This window comes from Entelurus aequoreus, linkage group LG10, assembly GCF_033978785.1.
Source record: "Entelurus aequoreus isolate RoL-2023_Sb linkage group LG10, RoL_Eaeq_v1.1, whole genome shotgun sequence".
NCBI lineage: Eukaryota > Metazoa > Chordata > Actinopteri > Syngnathiformes > Syngnathidae > Entelurus > Entelurus aequoreus.
The window spans coordinates 19,802,232-19,826,464 of record NC_084740.1 but is presented as its reverse complement, the minus strand read 5'-3'; the positions used below and the strand labels follow the sequence as shown (position 1 = coordinate 19,826,464).

The 24,233-nt window shown below is 36.4% G+C and overlaps 1 protein-coding gene across 1 annotated transcript in view; it reads left to right on the top strand.

Moving 5' to 3' along the window:
- bud23 (BUD23 rRNA methyltransferase and ribosome maturation factor) overlaps positions 1–21,127 on the top strand; it is a 29,770-nt gene extending 8,643 nt beyond the window's left edge. Inside the window, exons 5-12 of the mRNA XM_062062061.1 lie at positions 2,071–2,167; positions 2,243–2,339; positions 9,406–9,456; positions 9,527–9,612; positions 9,718–9,763; positions 9,834–9,895; positions 17,354–17,440; positions 20,047–21,127. Of these exons, the coding sequence (XP_061918045.1) occupies positions 2,071–2,167; positions 2,243–2,339; positions 9,406–9,456; positions 9,527–9,612; positions 9,718–9,763; positions 9,834–9,895; positions 17,354–17,440; positions 20,047–20,101 (581 nt within the window). The 3' untranslated portion in view covers positions 20,102–21,127. The remainder of the gene's footprint in view (positions 1–2,070; positions 2,168–2,242; positions 2,340–9,405; positions 9,457–9,526; positions 9,613–9,717; positions 9,764–9,833; positions 9,896–17,353; positions 17,441–20,046) is intronic.
- Positions 21,128–24,233: the final 3,106 nt, after the last annotated feature.

Below are 24,233 nucleotides of genomic sequence, written 5' to 3'. Positions count from 1 at the left end.
TTGCGTGTGACGTCGATGGTTGAAACGGAAGTATTTGGACACATTGTATCACAATACAAACAGCTCTGTTTTCATCGCAAAATTCCACAGTATTCTGGACATCTGTGTTGGTGAATCTTTTGCAATTTGTTTAATGAACAATGGAGACTGCAAAGAAAAAAGCTGTAGGTGGGATCGGTGTATTAGCGGCTGGCTGCTGCAACACAACCAGGAGGACTTTGACTTGGATAGCAGACGCGCTATCCGATGCTAGCCGCCGACCGCATCGATAATCGGGTGAAGTCCTTCGTCGCGCCGTCGATCGCTGGAACGCAGGTGAGCACGGGTGTTGATGAGCAGATGAGGGCTCGCGTAGGTGGAGCGCTAATGTTTTTATCATAGCTCTGACGAGGTCCCGTAGCTAAGTTAGCTTCAGTGGCGTCGTTAGCAACAGCATTGCTAGGCTTCGACAGGCGGCACAGCATTAACCGTGTATTTACAGGTCCAGTGTTTGGTTCGGTGTCTCCTGATAGTAGTATTGTTGATTTTCTGTCTATCCTTCCAGTCAGGGGCTTATTTCTTTTGTTTCTATCTGCATTTAAGCACGATGCTATCACGTTAGCTCCGTAGCTAAAGTGCTTCACCGATGTATTGTCGTGGAGATAAAAGTCACTGTCAATGTCCATTTTGCGTTCTCGACTCTCATTTTCAAGAGGATATAGTTACCCAGGTGGTTTAAAATACCAATCCGTGATCCACAATAGAAAAAGGAGAAAGTATGGAATCCAATGAGCCCTTTTACCTAAGTTACGGTCAGAGCGAAAAAAGATACGTCCTGCACTGCACTCTAGTCCTTCACTCTCACGTTCCTCATCCACGAATCTTTCATCCTCGCTCAAATTAATGGGGTAATCGTCACTTTCTCGGTCCGAATCGCTCTCGCTGCTGGTGTAAACAATGGGGAAATGTGAGGAGCCCTTCAACCTGCGACGTCACGCTACTTCCGATACAGGCAAGGCTTTTTTTATCAGCGACCAAAAGTTGCGAACTTTATCGTCGATGTTCTTTACTAAATCCTTTCAGCAAAAATATGGCAATATCGCGAAATGATCAAATATGACACATAGAATGGATCTGCTATCCCCGTTTAAATAAAAAAAAATCATTTCAGTAGGCCTTTAAACACCTTTAACTTGTTAACAAAAACGGCCAAATAAATTATATATATATATGTGTGTGTATGTATGTATATATATATATATATGTGTGTATGTGTGTATATATATATATGTGTGTATATATATGTATATACATATATATATATATATACATATATATATATATATATATATATATATATATATATATATATATATATATATATATATATATATATATATATATATATATATATATATATAGTTTATGTGTGTGTATATGAGGTAGATTACCTTGACTTGGTCATTTAAAAAGTAGGTCGCCTGCTGAAAAAGTGTGGGCACCCCTGATGTAAACAAAAGACATGAACGTCTTTCCCAATCATGAAACGTCAGTCCCACATCTAAACTTGTAGAGACACATTGCTGTTTAAACAACTGTGTTACAGTATTCACATTAAACATAAAGGATGTGGTTTTTGCACAAAGCGATCGATAAACCCGACAATCTCAGCAACAAGCTGTAATATCTTACTCAGATCATTTAGGACCAAAACCCTTAAAACAAGTAAAACACTAACATAAAATCTGCTTAGTGAGAAGAATTATCTTATCAGACAGAAAATAAGCAAATATCACCCTTATTTGAGATATTTAATGTTACTTAGATTTCAGTTTTTGCAGTGTACTTCCATTATTATTATGTGTGTGGTTAATTTTGTCTCCAAAAAATGATGGCAATTATATACTTTATAAGCCATAATTAGTAGGTCAATATATCGTCAAGCAAAATTTGTTATCAGCCCAATATTTGGGTCTATACGTTACTACCTGACATTCCTTCATCTCATCTGTCATCAAACCGTTTGAGTAGTTTGTAAAGATGTGAATTGGCATTACTTGTGTAGTTACTCATGTGTATGATCTGTTTCAGATGTTGCACTAGAGAGAGAGGTGGAGGGAGACCTTTTATTGGGAGACATGGGGCAAGGCATGCCTTTTCGAGCCGGAACCTATGACGGTTGTATTAGGTAAAGAATCTATCAAATATAATCTCAGTTGAATTACTTGGAATATTTATACTTAATTGATTTGTCCTCTCTCAGTATCTCAGCTCTCCAATGGCTTTGCAACGCCGACAAGCGCACACACAGTCCTCCCAAGAGACTCTACGCCTTCTTTAGTACGCTTTATTCTTCTTTGGTAAGTCTGGTGCAACACTTGTAGTGCAACCTGTAAGGGCCAAAACACATTTTCCCTCATCAGCAATCAAGTCATTTAAAACACAAACTTTAAATACCATCACAAGATGCCTAACTGTCACATAAATGTGAAAATGAGTTAATTGCTCTTAACAGTAACGCATAAAAAATAAGTCTGGTAAACAAATCATGAAGGCATTGCATTTAGGGGAGTCATTTGCATATCCGTCTCATTCATTTCTTTTGATTAGACAAGTGTAAAAATAACACCAGTGATGGTGACGATTCCTTTTACTGACTTGAGTTGTGATGAGTCACTCACCGAAGTGAATCGGGTACTTGAGTCACTCGTCACAGAGTGAATGTGCAGAATCTCGCTCATGAAATCCCCCCTTTGAAAACCCTGACTTGTCCCACATTTAATCATGTCACGGTATTAAGGCCCCAGTACGGTATTATTATGTTATGGTTATGATTTGAGTTTATTTCGAACATGCATACAATTACGACATGTATTGTCCAAAAAAAAGTCTTGGTAAAAATGTCATAGTTTAAAATTAAGGGGCAGGAATATTTCCAGACAATGTTTTTAAATACACTGCTTGCCTATCTGTTTTATCCAGTGCTTTCATGCGTTTATTTCTATTTTTATCTATGTTTCTGTTTTATCTAGTGTTTTTCATGTTTTTATTTCTATTTTCATTTTTTAAATTTATATTCTAACTTTTAATTTTTTTTATACTTTGTAGCACTTTGAGATTTTAACAAATGTAAAGTGCGTTACAAATGTAATTCATTATTATTATTATTATTATTAAATGTTTGCGAAAACGCAGTAATGCGTGTTTTTAAACATTCTTTTTCGCATCCAAACAAAATTTTTTGAACGTTTGCTTCAGCCGCAGTTACTCGCTGTTCCTCATAGCTTAACACCGCAGTGAGTTGCAGGACGGGGAGACGATCAGGAACACTGAAATAAGGTCGCAAGTTAGCGACGGCTGTCCACTTTGCTGCTAGGATTGCAAAATTCCGGGAATATTCAAAGTTGGAAACTTTCCATGGGAATATATGGGAATTAATGGGAATAAACTTTGAATGCAACATGCTAGATCTTGCAGCATGATTATTAGCTAAAACAACCTGATTTAATGCAAATTCAGTTGAATTTAAACCCTGCACTGTGCATTCCTTCATCACATGTGCAGTGCATTCTTCCATCACATGCACAGATAATTCCCAGCATGCTACACACTACAGGCCACACTAGTATTTGAGTCCAAGGACTTCATCCAGTCAGGTAAGTTCTGATGATATTACTGGGGTAAATATATTTGATCTATGGTATTTAAAGGCCTACTGAAACCCACTACTACCGACCACGCAGTCTGATAGTTTATATGTCAGTGATGAAATCTTAACATTGCAACACATGCCAATACGGCCGGGTTAACTTATAAAGTGCAATTTTAAATTTCCCGCGAAACTTCCGGTTGAAAACCTCTATGTATGATGACGCGGGACGTCGATGGTTGAAACAGAAGTATTCGGACTCCTTGTATCTCAATACAAACAGCTCTGTTTTCATCGCAAAATTCCACAGTATTCTGGACATCTTTGTTGGTGAATCTTTTGCAATTTGTTCAATGAACAATGAAGACTGCAAAGAATAAAGCTGTAGGTGGGATCGGTGTATTAGCGGCTAGCTGCAGCAACACAACCAGGAGGACTTTGACTTTGATAGCAGACGCGCTATCCGACGCTAGCCGCCGACCACATCGATGATCAGGTGAAGTCCTTCGTTGCGCCGTCGATCGCTGGAACGCAGGTGAGCACGGGTGTTGATGAGCAGATGAGGGCTGGCGTAGGTGGAGCGCTAATGTTTTTATCATAGCTCTGACGAGGTCCCGTAGCTAAGTTAGCTTCAATGGCGTCGTTAGCAACAGCATTGCTAGGCTTCGACAGGCGGCACAGCATTAACCGTGTATTTACAGGTCCAGGGTTTGGTTCGGTGTCTTCTGATAGTAGTATTGTTGATTTTCTGTCTATCCTTCCAGTCAGGGGCTTATTACTTTTGTTTCTATCTGCATTTAAGCACGATGCTATCACGTTAGCTCCGTAGCTAAAGTGCTTCACCGATGTATGTGTGGAATCCAATGAGCCCTTTTACCTAAGTTACGGTCAGAGCGAAAAAAGATACGTCTTGCACTGCACTCTAGTCCTTCACTCTCACGTTCCTCATCCACAAATCTTTCATCCTCGCTCAAATTAATGGGGTAATCGTCGCTTTCTCGGTCCGAATCGCTCTCGCTGCTGGTGTAAACAATGGGGAAATGTGAGGAGCCCTTCAACCTGCGACGTCACGCTACTTCCGGTACAGGCAAGGCTTTTTTTTATCAGCGACCAAAAGTTGCGAACTTTATCGTCAATGTTCTCTACTAAATCCTTTCAGCAAAAATATGGCAATATCGCGAAATGATCAAGTATGACACATAGAATGGATCTGCTATCCCCGTTAAAATTTAAAAAAATCATTACAGTAGGCCTTTAAGTTTAATAGAGGTGTAATTGCTTGTTACTGTATGACTGTAGACTACTCCAGCAGACTTCCACTCAAGCTAGCTAGCTGTTCCTGTACTTGTTTAATGATTTTGGGGCCAATATCTTTAGCTAGCTAGGTTTATGTACCACCACAGTCTCATAATGAACCGAAAATATTTATCCGTTAGCCGTGATGCTAATTTTCTCTATGTTAAATCCCATTGATTTATGCTAACAACGTTAGCGATCCAAATTTACCTTTTTTGTGATCTTTGAAGTAAATACTAAATCAAAAGGTGTAGTTCCCTCTGCCTAATGTTCTGCTAGCCGTTCTGTTGTCATACAAGAATGTAGGTTATAGTTTGATTTAGCATGCTGATTAAGTGTTCATTTATTCATCTAGCCTATTTCTATTCATTTGTCCATCAAATATTTTTAAAGACTACTCCAATTGTTTAGCTGACTATTTATATCTGTGTGTGGCATTGCATTTAAGGCTGAAACGACGCGTCGACGTAGTCAACGTCATCGGTTACGTAAATACGTCGACGCCGTTTTTGTGCGTCGACGCGTCGCATATTTACGTCACACTACCGTCATGGCGAAGCGCAAAGCAGACGATCAAAGCAGACGATGCGAGCGGTGCGAGCGAGGGGGAAAAGCACGCCAAAAGTCGTCAAAAGTGTGGGAGTATTTCAATAAACGGCCTAATAATGTTGTATGCACGCTGTGTCGAGCGGAAATGGCCTATCATAGCAGTACAACGGCTATGAACGAACATTTGAAAAGAAAACCATCAACTAGTCAATCGTCCGCGCGAGTATACGTTGTCATCATTACACAAAAACATGAATGTGTCATTTGTATCTGCTAGGGGTGTAACGGTACGTGTTTTGTATTGAACCGTTTCGGTACGGGGCTTTCGGTTCGGTACGGGGGTGTACCGAACGAGTTTCTAAGCTAAAGCTAAAGTGTTAACAAGCTGCTTTGCTCCTTCTGCCTCTGTCTCAGCACGCAGCATTGTCCCACCCACACAACCATCTGATTGGTACACACAAAGCATTATCAGCCAATCAGCAGTGCATATTCAGAGCGTTATCAGCCAATCAGCAGTGCGTATTCAAAGCGCATGTAGTCAGCGCTTCAGCGTGGAGCAGATAGGTGTTTAGCAGGTGAGCATCAGGCAGCGGGCTCTCCCCAAATGATAATAAACACCTCCCAGTCAACTACTAGTAACATCACTATGAGCCCGTTGACCTTCTAGAAACTTAAACTGCAGCTCAACTCACTCGCAGTCCTGGCTTGAGGTGAAGGCTAATTACCTCTCAGTTCCAGCCACATCGACCCCTTCTGAGCGCCTATTTTCAGCTGCTGGGAATATTGTAAACAAGAAAAGAACCAGAGCATGTAGACATCCTAACCTTTCTTCATTACAACTGTTAGACACTCACTGGAATGAGTAGAATTGGTTTTTGTGTACTGTGTTGGACTGGATGTTTATTTTGCACATTTTAAAAGCAATACTTAATGTTTACAGTGCTCCAGAATATTTAGATTGGCACTTTTTTGTATTGGATGTTTATCTTTATTTTTGCACATTTTAGCAAATAAGCAATACTTTCACTTTTGTTGAAATGTTTACACTGTTGTTACAGAATATTTCGTTTTGCACTTTTTTGTATTGGATGTTTATCTTTATTTTTGCACAGTTTAAAGCAAAATAAGCAATACTTTTACTTTTGAAATGCTTATACTATTGCAGAATATTAAGATTTGCACTGGATGTTGACTTTTATATTTGCACATTAAAAAGCAAATAAGCTACTTTTATTTTTGTTAAATGTTAAAAGTTTTAAATGTTTACATTGTTACAGAATATTTAGTCATGTTGTTGTCAATGTTGACTGAGTGGCCATACTTTTTTTTTTTGTAAATAAAAGCCATGCCTTTTGAAAAAACTGGCCTACATTTATTTTTTCATCTTCATTTTGAATAAAAAAATGATCGGTAAAAGGAAAAATAATCTATAGATTAATCGGAAAATAATCTATAGATTAACCGATTAATCGAAAAAATAATCTATAGATTAATCGATAGAAAAATAATCGTTAGCTGCAGCCTTAATTGCATTAGTGTTTTACAAGCTTCTCATCTTATTCTACAGAATAAGATGGACGGTGTCCAACTTTGAATAATCAAAAAATGCTCAAAATGTCCAAACTTCCCGAGCTTAAATTTCCGGAAAGTTTCCGGTAATTTACCGGAAACTTTCCACCGCTTTGCGACCCTATTTGCTGCTAATCATATTTGGATGATTACAACCTGAACACTGTTAGTTGCGAACCAGTCGTAGTTGTAGAGTATTTATTATTAGCCCGCGAGAAGGTATATTTTTGACGTGACGGATTGTAAACAGAGGTCACAACACCGGAAGTATTTTACCTGAGGGGCTGTGGCTATTAGAGATGCGCGGTTTGCGGACACAACCGCGGATAAACCGCGGGTCGGGCGGGTGACATGACGAAAAAAATAGATTTTAAATAGATTCGGGCGGGTGGCGGTTGAACCAATTCGTAAATATATATACATAGTTAAATGTTGTTACCCAAATACGAAAAACGAGCAGGGCGCAGTAGGGCGCATTTTAGAGGCCAGGCGCTCTCACCTGAATCCTGGCACTGTAGATGCCATTTTATTCCTGCATAGTGCTAACAAAAAAAAAAGTAAGTAGACATACGGTTGGATATGTTAAACGAATTAGTCTACGTTGCCTAGGCTATACCAAATAAGCCCATGTCTAACCTATATTGAGTTCGGTCAGCTGAATAATTTTGATGGTTACATGTTGTTTGGGCGCACTACAATGCAAAGGAATTAAGGCAATTGCGTTGTTTATTGTGTTTTTTTTCTATTGGAGATATACTACTGTGTAATTATTTGGCCTCGCTTTCAAGTAAAGCGCATCTCCGATTGGCTACAATGTAAGGCTATTTAGCCTGCTTTGTTTGTCGCGACCGTCTATTTTCATTATAATTCAAGTTTGATGATAAAGTGCAGTCTGATGGGTTTGATTTCCCCCCTTCAGCTATTTGCCTTGGCCAATAAGTTGCAGGTAATTTATTATTATTATTTATTTAATTTATTTTTGTTTAAATAGGGATGACATACATATGTTATTGTATAATTTAAGTTTGTGCGCGTGATTGACAGCCTAAGGCTTATGAGGCACATTTTTTATAAAATTTTTTATTTCAACTTAAAAACGTATGAGCCTATGCCTGCAACATAGGCTATGTGTTTATCTTTATTTTCCTGCCTGTCGTTGACAATGGAGATTGTCTGATATTTTGTCATGGCTGCAGATTAATCAATAAAGGTTCATCTTTGTCGCAAAATTGTTCACTGTTTCACTGTGCACCCCGCCCTCGTCCCTATTTGAGCATTATAACGTTAACAAGTTAATATTCATTTAAATAAATTCAGAACGTTTTTTTTACCTAACGAAACAATAGGCCTAGTCTTTCTAAAGCATTTTTTTAACTTCTTAAAAGCATCGTTTTGCTTGCTGCAACTGCGCACACAAAGTGTGAGGAACGCACTCCTGATCTGAGGGTATTGGCAACAATAGTCAACACTTTCTTAATGGAAATGACAATAATATTATAATAATGATAAATAATATTATCACGCATTAATATCTCTTAGCCACTAATGCGTGGCCAAGAGATATTAATGCGTGGCATGTATTGAATGTCTCTGCTGCATTGGATAAGTCTCCTTTCTTTAACAGGCAAAAGTTTTCTAACCTCACTAATGCCTTGCATCGTCTATATTAGATATATAACAACGGGCGGGTGGCGGGCGGGTGTGGTTTTGATAAAATGTTGGTTCGGGTGGATGGCGGGTGGATGACGACTTTTGTGATGCGGTTGTGGATGAAAAAATTGCCTATCCGCGCATCTCTAGTGGCTATAGAATAGAGTTGCCAAATGAGTTCTTTGCATGCATGTTGTAGAATTTGACATTACATTTTCAATAATAATAATGTTAGTAGAATATCTAATAAAAATAGCTAAAATGATACGGTGCATTGCATGGGACATGTAAGTAAGTGTCAAAAAGACAGCCAAAAAAGGTTGGTAGATGAGAATAAATTTGAGGATAAAATATAGTGTAGAAATGCACACAACTGCAAACAATATAGTCTTGAAGTTCCTCTTTAATATCCAAATAAGTACATACACCTCGCTCTGACGTCACAGCATAGCCAGACTGCAAAACCCCACAACCAGAGGCATCCAAAACTGCATGGAAGCTTACGCCAAAATGCACAGACCTTATGATTTGATATTTTGACATTGTTTAACATGAGTAACCAATGTTGTAACAACCTTTATTAGTCAGAAAACACGGAATTCATCATTGGTCATTCATCAATGTACCTTTCCGAATTGTAGGACTTAGAAGTTCCTTTGTAACCTGCCTTGACGTCTCACAATCCAGATGACTACTTATTCTGTATCTTTCAGGCAAGAGGTGCACGAGCCGTTTTTCAGCTTTATCCAGAGAACTCTGAGCAGGTGAGCGCCAGGTGTGAGGGTTAAAGGAAGTTTGCTGCCCTTGCTCAATATATTTTCTGTCTCCTCACAGCTGGAGCTGATCACATCGCAGGCGATGAAAGCAGGCTTCAGCGGCGGCATGGTGGTGGACTATCCCAACAGCAGCAAAGCCAAAAAGTTAGTGGCCTGCACCAGCAGGGCTTTTATTTTGACAAGTGTGCTTCCTGTTTGCATTTGAAATAAGATGCAGTGTATTCACACCGACATTGTGTATATATTCAGGTTCTTCCTGTGTCTGTTTGCCGGCATGACAGGCGTACTGCCAAAGGTAAGAGGCAAACAATGTACTTTTTTTTTTTTTACTGGATTATCTTCTGTTTAACCATTGGTTGCCATAGGGATTGGGATCAGAAACCACAGACAGGACAGTTGCAAACCAGGTCCAGTTTTCAGGACAAAGGTAAGATACACACATGCAATAACCTGCTTATGCTAATCAGATTATTGTGTCTGTTTGTGTAAACCCTGAAAGGCTTGAACTTTCTTATACGTTTATTTAATTAAGATGCCGCCTCGAGCCTGGTGTGCACCAGACTAAATGTCTTAATGTTTTAATTCTGTTGAATGTGACTTTTTACACTGCAAAAAGTCAGTGTTCAAAAGCAAGAGAAAAAAATACAAAAGTTAGGGGTATTTTCCTTGAACTAAGGAAAAATATCTGCCAATAGAACAAGAAAATTTGGCTTGTCAAGACTTTCCAAAACAAGTAAAATGAGCTAACCTCAATGAACCCAAAAATACCTTAAAATAAGTATATTCTGTACAACAACTGTACTACTATATGAGTACATAATTTCTATTGTTTCATTGAAAATAAAACCACAAAGTCCATTTGGCTGTCATCTGTTTTAATTATGAGACACAATTGTGTCAAAGTCATGATTTTTTTTGTTCATGCTTGAAATAAGAAATTATTACTTTGAAAAAGCAGTTTTATACTTGTGAGTGTTGATGACACAGCTTTGCAACAGTTAATATTCTAGTTTCAGGCATGTTTTACTCAATATAGGTCATACAATCTCAGCAACAAGCTGTAATATCTTACTGAGATCACTTAGGACCAAAACCCTTAAAATAAGTAAAACACTCTAACATAAAATCTGCTTAGTGAGAAGAATTATCTTATCAGACAGAAAATAAGCAAATATCACCCTTATTTGAGATATTAAATCTTACTTAGATTTCAGTTTTTGCAGTGTAATAGTGGCAATCCCTGTGTACTGTGTACATACTACGCAGAGTGTTAGGTAGGGCTGGGCCGATAATACGATATCAATATATCATGATGGACACTTAATCGATATCAATATAAAATGCATTCGATATATATTTCTATTTTTTGATCGCAAGAAGCAAGATTTGTTTCATGAAGTCACTCGCGCTTTGGTAATACAGGAAGTGTCACTGTCCAATGGGGACACGCTAACAGCCAACTGCGTAACAGTATCACCTACACCTTTCCTGCTGTTAGGCTCCCAGTCCCAGACCGTAGTAAAGGAACACAGGGGAGACGTTTTCATCGGGGGTAACACCCTTCACTTTACCCGACAATGGGTCTGCTAAACTCCGCTTACGGGTCAAAATGACGAGGCTGAGGATTTGTGACAATTTCATCGCTTCATACAACCGGACACATTCGCCAGTCGCCACTCCTGCTGCATGCCGCTCGCTTCCTGAAGTCACACACACATAATATCTCATAACGCTAGTGTGGTTACGCCGTCTTTCTGTCTTCCTGTGGAGTCCCTGCATGGAGTGAGAAGAGAAACTGTAATATCTTGATACATCAACTAAATAACAGAACTTTGTCTTTGGTTTTGTTGGTTTTAATGCATTTAGTGCGGCAACGTCAAGACCAATGTTCCCTCTAATTTTTCATGTGTGTGAGCAAACGCACAAACTCCCTGAGCATTTAGTGGAGCACATGTGAGCAACATCAGACGTGCACACTGTGGCCACACCAGTGTCACACCTGTCCCAAACCTGACATCATAACAATTTAAATGTTTTATTAAAATAATTTCCTGATATAAGTGATTTTTCCCTCTTACAATGACAATAACAAAAAAACATGTTTTTTCATGACCTATGTGCTAGTATTGTATGTCTGGCTGCGGGTCCTGCCTTTAAAAGAAATGTTACCCCTTTCAGAGATTACATTTAGTTCCCGTAACTTTCTGTCTGTAAAATACATCTTTTTATTAGCATTTATGAAATCTAGTGACAATATTTCATGAATAATATCCTTAGGTTAACATTCTTAATAAATGGCAGTAAAATAAGCACACATCTGATTGTGGAGTCAGTATTACAACCTGGCATTTACACATTGTGTGGCGTTGGGGTTGTCCGACTTTTTTTGTGGCCATAAACGCAACACTGGCTAAGTGCCATGAGTGCGTGTGTTGGTGCAGGTGAGCGAGCAAGCAGCTTCTGTTGAAACGACGGATGACAACGTTGGTGTAAGCCTGGTTTGTATGGCAGAAAATTACCAGTTTTTATAGATAAAAGTTTTTTTTACTCATGTTTTTGGTGTGGTTACAAACAGTTTTGCTCAATAAAGTGATTGATGGAATTCCTGTCCGTAAAGTGTCTCGACAGACGATAATTGAACTATGTTGACAAAGATTGTTTTATTCATTGGGGCCACTCTTGCTGTCACCTGTCACTCACAGAGTTGCATTGCAAAATCATACAGAATAAATTGTAATGTGTTTATTTTGTTTAAAGTTCAGATGGGATTTTGACTTCCTGCGCGGCATTAATTTGCAGTGCGCTGAGGACGCGTGAGCGGTGCGCCATTGCGCAGGCACGCACCTTAGAGGGAACGTTGGTCAAGACAATGTTTCAGTTTAGTTAGTTGCTTCCTAAACTATTGTGTAGTGTTCAATGGCTTAGACCAGGGGTGTCCAAAGTGCGGCCCGCCACACATTCTGGAAATGCTATTGCAAAAATGTTAAACAACATTTAAAAAAGTGGAATGAGGTGAAATCTAACAAGAAAAAGTTGTAATGTTGACACAAAGCTGCCATGCAGGCTGTTTTTTTTAATTTTGTCTTTCTTCATTGTTCTTTTTTTGCCATTGCTCACAAAAAAAAGACAAAAAAATCTGTTATAATAAATTATTTTCAAGGCTCCAATTACTTTAAAAAAATTCACTTTAAAATGTTTTATGTGGAAAAAAATATTGCATATGTTGTGTGGTTGCCATATAAAAACAGACAAGTTTTATTTGGCAAAAGAGCATAAAACAAACAAAATAATAGTTCAAACGTAAAATTGACAGATATATCTGAAGTTGATCTCGTAATTTAAGTGTTGATAGTAAAAAAAACAACTAATGAAAATGTATCACTTTATGAGTCGGGCACCTTTTGGATCCCAAAGGTATTTAGTCGGATTTATTTATATTTACACTGTGATTACTCAAAAATAATAATAAATTAAAATCAATGGTGTCCTGCATTATTGATATTTTATGGCTCTAATTACTAAATACTGCATATTTCAGTTTTACTATAAAAAACTAAGTTGTCTTTGACAAAAAAGGCATAAAACCTTTTTTTTTTTTTTTTACTTCATGTTAATCTGAAGTTGATTCTCACTGCTCCCCTCACCTCCCAGGGGGTGAACAAGGGGATGGGTCAAAGGCAGAGGAGAAATTTCACCACACCTAGTGTGTGTGTGACAATCATTCGTACTTTAATTTTATATAGAGATTTACTGTAAGTGTTGAATAAAATAATAAAAAATAATAATTTGACTTGTTTTCAACATTTTAATGACTGAGACCATTTATGGTCCCCGGGAGCCCTAAAAGTAAAAAAAATATATAATCCATATATTTTGTTATGGTTTGAAAATGAAAAATATCAATTAATTTTTCCATGTGCGGCCCTCAGTGGAAAAAGTTTGGACACCCCTGGCTTAGACACTACTGCTATCTAGTGTCTCAAATCTGCAACTAACTTCAAATCTATTTTAATTATTTTATTACCTTATCCTACCTGGCTAGCAGACACTCTCTCCACTGATTATTAGCAGCCTTGGGAATTTGGAAATTGTTTTACTGTATTTATTAGCAGGCTTAAATAAGTCATAAAAAGTATCAATAATTATAGAAATCTATCAATATAAAATACCTATATCGTGATATAGTTTTCGGCCATATCGCCCAACACTACTATGATGTCACTTTGTGAGTATGTGTTTGATTGTGTGTTGAAATATGAGCGCCTCTCTCTTTTATTTGCTTTAATATCCAGTCTGGTGAGTCCTTCCATCTACTCATGAGATGGCCAAATATATAATTCATGCGCCACTTAAAGCACATTTTACCTAATGTTTACTTAACATTTAGGTTGATAGGACAGCCAGCAATGTAAACTTAAACTGATTAATAAAAAAATGATGTTGAAGAGGTTCATTTAGCCTACTAATGTGTATTTATAAATGGTTGATTTATATAGGCTAGTAAGGTAAAGTTTTGGCTATCTTGCTTCTGCAGCCTTCATGAAGGCTGCAGAAGCAAGATAGCCGAAACTTGTCAGGTACAAAACTTTACCTTACTAGCCTATATAAATCAACCATTTATAAATAATAAAAAAATTGTTACATCTGTTATAGCAATGGGATGGAAAGTTCTATTTTAAGTCTCTAACCCATTCTGCCAAAGAAACTTATTTGCTACACACTTACTTCTATTGCTTGTATACCCTAATAGAAACTAAATCCCTGTGAAACATTTTAATTATTCCAAAAAATATATATCTGTGATATATAATTACATATGTTAAAATAAAGTGAAACAAAATGAAAAATATTATGTAATTATGAATATACATCTATAATACAAATTGCATGTGTTCAAATACAATTAAGCAAAATTAAAAACTATTATATACCGTATTTTTCGGACTATAAGTCGCAGTTTTTTTTCATAATTTGGCCGGGGGTGCGACTTATACTCAGGAGCAACTTATGTGTGAAATTATTAACACATTACCGTAAAATATCAAATAATATTATTTAGCTCATTGACGTAAGAGACTAGACGTATAAGATTTCATGGGATTTAGCGATTAGGAGTGACAGATTGTTTGGTAAACGTATAGCATGTTCTATATGTTATAGTTATTTGAATTACTCTTACCATAATATGTTACGTGAACATACCAGGCACGTTCTCAGTTGGTTATTTATGCGTCATATAACGTACACTTATTCAGCCTGTTGTTCACTATTCTTTATTTATTTTAAATTGCCTTTCAAATGTCTATTCTTGGTGTTGGGTTTTATCAAATAAATTTCCCCAAAAAATGCGACTTATACTCCAGTGCGACTTATATATGTTTTTTTCCTTCTTTATTGTGCATTTTCGGCCGGTGCAACTTATACTCCGGAGCGACTTATGCTCCGAAAAATACGGTAGTTATTTAATCAGACATTTAAATATTCATCTATAACAGGGGTGTCAAACATACGGCAGGTTTAATCCGGCCCTCGTCCCGCAAGATGACTTTGCCAAGTATAAAAATGAGCTGCAATTTTTTAATGAAAGAAACTGCTGTTCTAAATGTGTTCACTGGATGTCGCAATAGCAATTTAAGTGTAACTCACATCACGCATGACTCTGTTTAAGATGACGTGTCAGCTGACTTTAAGCGCCCTCTTGATTGGCTGCCGCTACTCCAATCAGAGCAGGTGCAAGTAATCAGGTGCTCCAGTTGTGGCTGGTGGCAGACTAATGCTGTACACACAATACCTTCTTTATTTTGTAAATTATCCATTCAACAGATAAAATAATGAAACGTACCGTAATATGCAAATACTTAAGTCAACTTTACCATCATCTTTGTAGTTCCGTGCAGCGCTCGCAATTGCTTAACGGCACGATGTGCACACTGAACTCCATTGTAAAAATGTGTGTTTTGTTTGTTCTATTTCATTTTATGCTTAAATCTACCATGTTCATATTGGTAACGTTTGTAGTCTTATTTTTTTGACAATTGTTTTGATGATATTATAATTGTAATATTTGAATGATGACAAATGAATGTGTTGTGGCAGTTGTGGATTTCACCAATGTGGCTGTTTGAGCAAACACTCGATTGCTTTTCCAAACACGTCTTTAATGAATTGCCAACATGAGAATGCTGAACAGGAAGTGTTTAAATGTTAATGACTTTGTAAAAACACTGAGTCAAAGTCTAAGTTCATTGTGTTCTTCTTGGTGTTTTTGAAACTGCACCAATTTTTCCCTCTGAACTTTCACCTAATTTGAAGTGTTTGCCAAGAGGATTAGTTGTGATATGTACATTTTAAGAATGTGCTAGTTCTATTTTTGGCCAAAGTAGAACAAAAACAATTGAAGTTGTCTTTATTTTTAAATTAATATGCCATTATTTTTATCAGCCCGACCGGTGTGGGAATAGATTTTTACTCCATGTAGCCCCTGAGCTAAAATTAGTTTGATACCCCTGATCTATAACGTATAATAAATTCAAACACATTACAAAATAGTATGTAATTATTTAATTATATAATATGACATGTTAAAATGTAACAACATTTTAAATTGTTATGTAATTAGACATAATTATTCATCTATAATATACAATGACAGTGTGTGAATGTGAGTGTGAATGTTGTCTGTCTATCTGTGTTGGCCCTGCGATGAGGTGGCGACTTGTCCAGGGTGTACCCCGCCTTCCGCCCGAATGCAGCTGAGATAGGCTCCAGCACCCCCCGCGACCCCGAAAGGGACAAGCGGTAGAAAATGGATGGATGGATGGATGTTAAATTGAAACAAAATTTAAAAATATCATGTAATTATTTAATTAAACGTATACATATTCATCTATAATATTATAACATGTTGAAATAAATTAAAACAAAATTAAATTTACATCTACAATATATAATTACTTAAGTTGAAATTAATTCAAGTTAAAGTACCAATGATTGTCACACACACACTAGGTGTGGTGAAATGTGTCCTCTGCATTTGACCCATCCCCTTGTTCCACCCCCCTGGGAGGTGATGGGAGCAGTGAGCAGCAGCGGTGGCCGCGCCCGGGAATCACTTTGGTGATTTAACCCCCAATTCCAACCCTTGATGCTGAGTGCCAAGCAGGGAGGTAATGGCTCCCATTTTTATAGTCTTTGGTATGACTCGGCCGGAGTTTGAACTCACAACCTACCCATCTCAGGGCGGACACTCTAACCACTAGGCCACTGAGCATTGTAACAAAATAAAAAAAATCTATATAATTATTTAATCATGCATAATGTAAAAATATATTAAACAACTTGAAAAAACACTTAAATTATTTAATACAATAGAACATTTTATTTAAAAAGAAAATAGAATTTCCATACATTTTCATTACTCGCATTGCAATAGAAGCTGTAAATAAGTAATAATGTAATTCTAATTTAAAAAAAATTATAAACAGTATTAAGTAAAATTCTATTAGAACAAATAACATTTGTTTTGAAATGCAATATTTAAATAGAAAATAAACAACAATGAGACTTCCCCTCATTCAAAGCATGTTTTAAATGACAGATTACCCTGTAAAGAAACAAACAAAAACCCTAATTGCAGTAGTTGTGTAAAAAGAACCAGCACACCATAGGTAGGGCATCAGGTCTCGGCCTCAGAGGGTTCAGGCTCAGTCGTCCCTGAACTCACGAAGCCATGGGCCAAGAGAAAACCAGCAAAGGTTGTTGTCTTGCCTGACGTAAAACCCCGTTAGGTGGGTTTTCCTGCCTTTTACATACTGTACAAATGTTCTTGTATTGTATTTTTGTGTTTAAAAAAAAAACACTAATTACCTCCACTCTCCCTGTAAAGATGCCGTTTTAAAAACATGAAGGGTAAATCGGTAAAGGGCCGAAATTGGATCTTAGAGAAGAAGGAGAGGAGGCGGAGACAAGGACGGTACGTATTTGATTGTATTTGACTTTTTCTGGTTTTATATATACAGTATATTTATATATACAGTCGCTGTCAAATACACTTGTAAAGAACATAATGTCATGGCTGTCTTGAGTTTCCAATCATTTCTACAACTCTTATTTTTTTGTGATAGAGTGATTGGAGCACATACTTGTTGGTCACAAAAAACATTCATGAAGTTTGCTTCTTTTATGAATTTATTATGGGTCTACTGAAAATGTGAGCAAATCTGCTGGGTCAAAAGTATACGTACAGCAATGTTAATATTTGCTTACATGTCCCTTGGCAAGTTTCACTGCAATATGGCGCTTTTGGTAGCCATCCACAAGCTTCTGCTTGAATTTTTGACCACTCCTCTTGACTAAATTGGTGCAGTTCAGCTAAATGTGTTGGTTTTCTGACATGGACTTGTTTCTTCAGCATTGTCCACACATTTAAGTCAGGATTTTGGGAAGGCCATTCTAAAACCTTCATTCCAGCCTGATTTAGCCATTCCTTTACCACTTTTGACATGTGTTTGGGGTCATTGTCTTGTTGGAACACCCAACTGCGTCCAAGACCCAACCTCCGGGCTGATGATTTTTGCTTGTCGTCAAGAATTTGGAGCTAATCCTCCTTTTTCATTGTCCCATTTAAAGCACCAGTTCCATTGGCAGCAAAACAGGCCCAGAGCATAATACTACCACCACCATGCTTGACGGTAGGGATGGTGTTCCTGGGATTAAAGGCCTCACCTTTTCTCCTCCAAACATATTGCTGGGTATTGTGGCCAAACAGCTCCATTTTTGTTTCATCTGACCACAGAACTTTCCTCCAGAAGGTCTTATCTTTGTCCATGTGATCAGTAGCAAACTTTAGACGAGCCTTAAGGTTTGGCTTCTGGAGCAAGGGCTTCTTTCTTGCTCAGTAGCCTCTCAGTCCATGGTGATGCAAAACAGGCTTGACTGTGGACGCTGACACCTGTGTTCCAGCAGCTTCCAATTCATTGCAGACCTCTTGATCATCCTGACCAATTTTCTCTCAGCAGCAGACTATAGCTTGCGTTTTCTTCCTGATTGTGGCAGTGACAAAACTGTGCCATGCACTTTATACTTACGATCAATTGTCTGCACAGTTGCTCTTGGTACCTTAAGCTGCTTTGAAATGGCTCCAAGTGACTTTCCTGACTTGTTCAAGTCAATGATTTGTTTTTTCAGATCTGTGCCGAGTTCCTTTGACTTTCCCATTGTGGCGTTTGTAACTGAGTCTAATGACTGCATCACATGAGCCCTATTTAAATGGGCTCAGAGAAGTCAACAATCATAATCACTCACATGAAGTTAAGAGGCCATGAAGCTCATTTGATTTGATTGTAACTTTTCTACATCACCAAAATGTATCATGTATGTTGCTGTTTCTATACTTTTGAGCCAGCAGATTTGCTCACATTTTCAGTAGACCCATAATGAATTCATAAAAGAAGCAAACTTCATGAATGTTTTTTGTGACCAACAAGTATGTGCTCCAATCACTCTATCACAAAAAAATAAGAGTTGTAGAAATGATAGGAAATTCAAGACAGCCATGACATTATCTCCTTCATAAGTGTATGTAATCTTTTGACCACGACTGTGTGTGTGTGTGTGTGTATATATATATATATATATATATATATATATATATAATGTATATGTTATGTATATATATATAATGTATATGTTATGTATATATATATAATGTATATGTTAATGTATATATAGGTGTGTATATATTGTATATATATGCACACACGCACGTTTGTGTATATAAATGTCTATATATACACGTGTGTGTGTGTGTGTATGTATAATATATATATATATATATATACGTATATACACACACGTGTGTGTGTGTATACATGTGTGTATATATGTATACACACATGTTATTTTTTGTGATAGAGTGATTGGAGTAAATCAGGCTAGAATTAAGGTTTTAGAATGGCCTTCCCAAAGTCCTGACTTAAACGTGTGGACCGTGGAGGTAATCCTCCTTTTTCATTGTCCCATTTAAAGCACCAGTTCCATTGGCAGCAAAACAGGCCCTGAGCATAATACTACCACCACCATGCTTGACGGTAGGTATGGTGTTCCTGGGATTAAAGGCCTCACCTTTTCTCCTCCAAACATATTGCTGGGTATTGTGGCCAAACAGCTCCATTTTTGTTTCATCTGACCCCAGAACTTTCCTCCAGAAGGTCTTGTCCATGTGATGTCAGATGAAACAAAAATTGAGCTGTTTGGCCACAATACTCAGCAATATGTTTGGAGGAGAAAAGGTGAGGCCTTTAATCCCAGGAATCACAGGACAATGACCCCAAACACACGTAAAAAGTGGTAAAGGAATGGCTAAATCAGGCTAGAATGAAGGTTTTAGAATGACTTAAACGTGTGGACAATGCTGAAGAAACAAGTCCATGTCAGAAAACCAACAAATTTAGCTGAACTGCACCAATTTTGTCAAGAGGAGTGGTCAAAAATTCAAGCAGAAGCTTGTGGATGGCTACCAAAACTGCTTATTGCAGTATATATATATGAAATAAATGTATGTTTGAATGTGTCCTACAGGGATGTGCGAGCTGACACCAAATACACAGGACGTCAGAGGAGACCTCATTTCTAGCTGCGACTCGTGCAACACACACAGCCTTCAATTACAATCACACGTGCACAGTCACCATGAGTCATGTCTAGAGTGTACGGACTTCATTAAAATACTATTTTTATTTCTGGTAGATGAGCTGTGCATGTGGCAGAGACAACATATTTTCTTTGTCAAATCAAGCTACAATGATATGTACAGTATGTACATATGTACACGACAACATCAGACATCACACTACAATCTGGTCAGATCAAATACAAGAGCTGGATAACAAATACAGGGTCGTAGACAACCACAACGTATCCCACCACATCTTTTCTTGTGCATTCCTATATACACAAAGTAGTGATTCATTAACTATTTTATTTAAAGTACTGATTTATTGACTCTATTTTTATGGTTAAATAAAAACTCCCAAGGTCTCTTATAAACAAACAAGAAAAGACGTGAACACATTCCTTCCATACAAACAAACCTGCAACTATGAATTAGTGTTCACATTTTGTGTGTTTACCACATACCATCACAGCAAAAGTAAACATTTGTATCCCTTCAATTTTCAACTTTTAGTCAATAATTCAGTGCAACATGTCACAGTGAGTCCAATAACACCCAACAAGTTGTGCTGTTAGTGTACTTTGCAAAAAACAAAAAGAAAAGACACTGGTTTGTAGATACACACCAATAATTGAATGGTTCCCTCTATGCCAGAGCTGGGCAAATATTTTGACTCGGGGGGCCACATTGACAGAAAAAAAGTGTCTGGGGGGGCCAAGGTGTATGTGTGTATAAATGATATATACACATTTAGCTGTGAAAATCTGCTGTACAGTATGTGTGTTTCGGTCTTTTTTTTCCAGGAACACCAATACCAAAATGCACAATGTCTGATAGAATTCTAAAAAAGTCATGACAGACCACCTCAAAAAAATGGAATGGAATTTTACAGTTCTTTACTGAATGGGACACTCAAAATGTACATGAAAATAAAGAAAGTGGGATTTACAATATCAACTATGAACAATAAAACACTGATTAACAACATCTTTTACTTCTCAGACCAGCTCCTCCATAGTTGTGTATCTTTTACAATCAAGCAAAACACAACAAAAATGTAAAAAAACAGCAAAATATCAATGGAAGGTGTAATAAACACCTACAATATGATATATTATCACATACAAGTCTGCTTCCGCGCCAGAGCGTGCCAAAATCTGGAGAAGAAGAAGAAGAAATAGATGAATTTTGGTGTAGAAAACCATAAGTGTGAATGCTTTGGAGCATTCACACAATTAAAAATAGCGCAAAACAAGTGTCAAATGTACATTTCAACTCAGCAGGAGAAATAAAATAATACAGTAGCAATTATATCTTAAAAGAGGTGCAAAAAAAACAACACAAAAATAATCAAATGTTTACAAATAAAAGACCAATATAAAGGTAGGCTGTTCTAGAGTCCAGGACAGAACTTCTTCCACCAAGGGCCGCATACTGAAATGTCAAAGAATGCAGGGGTCATTTTTATGTATTTCTACTTTGTGAAAAAATATATATATGCTAAAAACAGACAAATATTTAAAGACACAACTTTGTCACCGTTGAGTTATTCGGTATAGGTGACAAAGCATTTTATTATTATGATTATTATTAGGGCGGTCAATATTAACGCTTTAACTCACGCGATTATACACACATCAAATTAATCATGAATAAACTCAGATTAATATAATCAATGATTTTGACCACGCATGCTCCTGTACCCAAACCGCAGATGGTTACCTGAAGGTTGATATAAGGTCAGTGCAAAGATGCGTGAGGAGACTCCGACTGATGCGCTCGCTGGTAAATTCCACTTCAACTCCAATTGACTGGACATCATATAAAACTGTCAGCAAGTTTTGAACAGATAATTGACATTTAGGTAAAAAAAAAAAAAAGAATTATCTGCAAATAAAATTCCATTTTTGTCCAAATAATGAGTTTTGTTTTTTTAAGTCAATTTAAATTTATTGCGTAATTTACTGCAGTTAAGCAAAATGCCAAAGTGTGAGTACTCGATAAAAAATCATTTGACAGCACTTTTAGTCATTTGTATCAAAATGTTAGATTGTTCTCATTACATTGTCTTTTTAAAGTATTTTTTTTAAATTATTTTTTATTTTTACTGTTTATTTGTTTTGTTCTGTTGTTTAAAATTGTCATTAAATGTAATATTGCCTGACAAAAAGTGATTCGATGTAATATTTTGATATTTAAACATTGCATATTTACACACGCGCATCTGACTAGAATACCCTTATGTGCATTACATATATCAACATCAACTACCTACTGTACTATTTACTTGTTGAAATACCCTTTTTAGAGCAAATATCTACCCATATAATTTATATGTGTATCTATCTATATATATATATATATATATATATATATATATATATATATATATATATATATGTATGTACATATATATATATATATATATATATATATATATATATATATGTATGTGTATCTATATATATATATATATATATATATATGTATGTACATATATATATATATATATATATATATATATATATATGTATGTACATATATATATATATATATATATATATATATATATATATATATATATATATATATATATATATATATATATGTATGTGTATCTATATATCTATATATATATATATATATATGTATGTGTATCTATATATATGAATGTGTTTCTATATATATATAGATATATACATACATACATATTATGTATAAGCATGTATATATATACTCTACTGTTCAAAAGTTTGGGGTCACATTGAAATGTCCTTATTTTTGAAGGAAAAGCACTGTACTTTTCAATGAAGATAACTTTAAACTAGTCTTAACTTTAAAGAAATACACTCTATACATTGCTAATGTGGTAAATGACTATTCTAGCTGCAAATGTCTGGTTTTTGGTGCAATATCTACATAGGTGTATAGAGGCCCATTTCCAGCAACTATCACTCCAGTGTTCTAATGGTACAATGTGTTTGCTCATTGGCACAGAAGGCTAATTGATGATTAGAAAACCCTTGTGCAATCATGTTCACACATCTGAAAACAGTTTAGCTCGTTACAGAAGCTACAAAACTGACCTTCCTTTGAGCAGATTGAGTTTCTGGAGCATCACATTTGTGGGGACATTTAAACGCTCAAAATGGCCAGAAAAAGAGAACTTTCATCTGAAACTCGACAGTCTATTCTTGTTCTTAGAAATGAAGGGTATTCCACAAAATTGTTTGGGTGACCCCAAACTTTTGAACGGTAGTGTATATATATATATTATATATTACTGTAACTTGTTCTTAAAAATAGTAGTTATTTTGTATGTCAAATTTAGTGTATGTGTGTATATATGTATACTGTATATATGTATGTGTGTTTCTTCCTATACAGTATACATGTATGTGTGTGTGTGCGTGTATATATATATATATATATATATATATATATATATATATATATATATATATATATATATATATATATATATTATATATACACATATAAATTATATGGGTAGATATTTGCTTTAAAAAGGGTATTTCAACAAGTAAACAGTACAGTAGGTAGTTGATGTTGATATATGTAATGCACATAAGGGTATTCTAGTCAGATGCGCGTGTGTAAATATGCAATGTTTAAATATCACAATATTACGTCGAATCACTTTTTGTCAGGCAATATTACATTTAATGACAATTTTACATAAATGAATACATCCAAACACGTTGTACATATTTATTATGTGCAGGAAGAAATAGCAGTTACAATTGTGTGTGTATCTTCCAAACAAGAAAGAAGTTTGATCACATCAACATGGGACTAACTGGCACACTCCGCAAGCCACGCCCACCCCTCACAGCCACAGAAGAGGAAAACTGTCCTTTCCCGGGCATGATAAAGTCTTAAATAATGTCAAACAAGTAGCGTTACAATAACCAGGAAGATAAAGTATTTTTCGCACACCTACCAATCAAGCATTCACATTTTGCCACAACACACATGGGGGAAAGTCCTAATTGGAAATACAGCCATATTAACTCCTAAACTGCCATTTTAACACACACCAAACCATCAGCACGCATCCAATGCTTTCTCG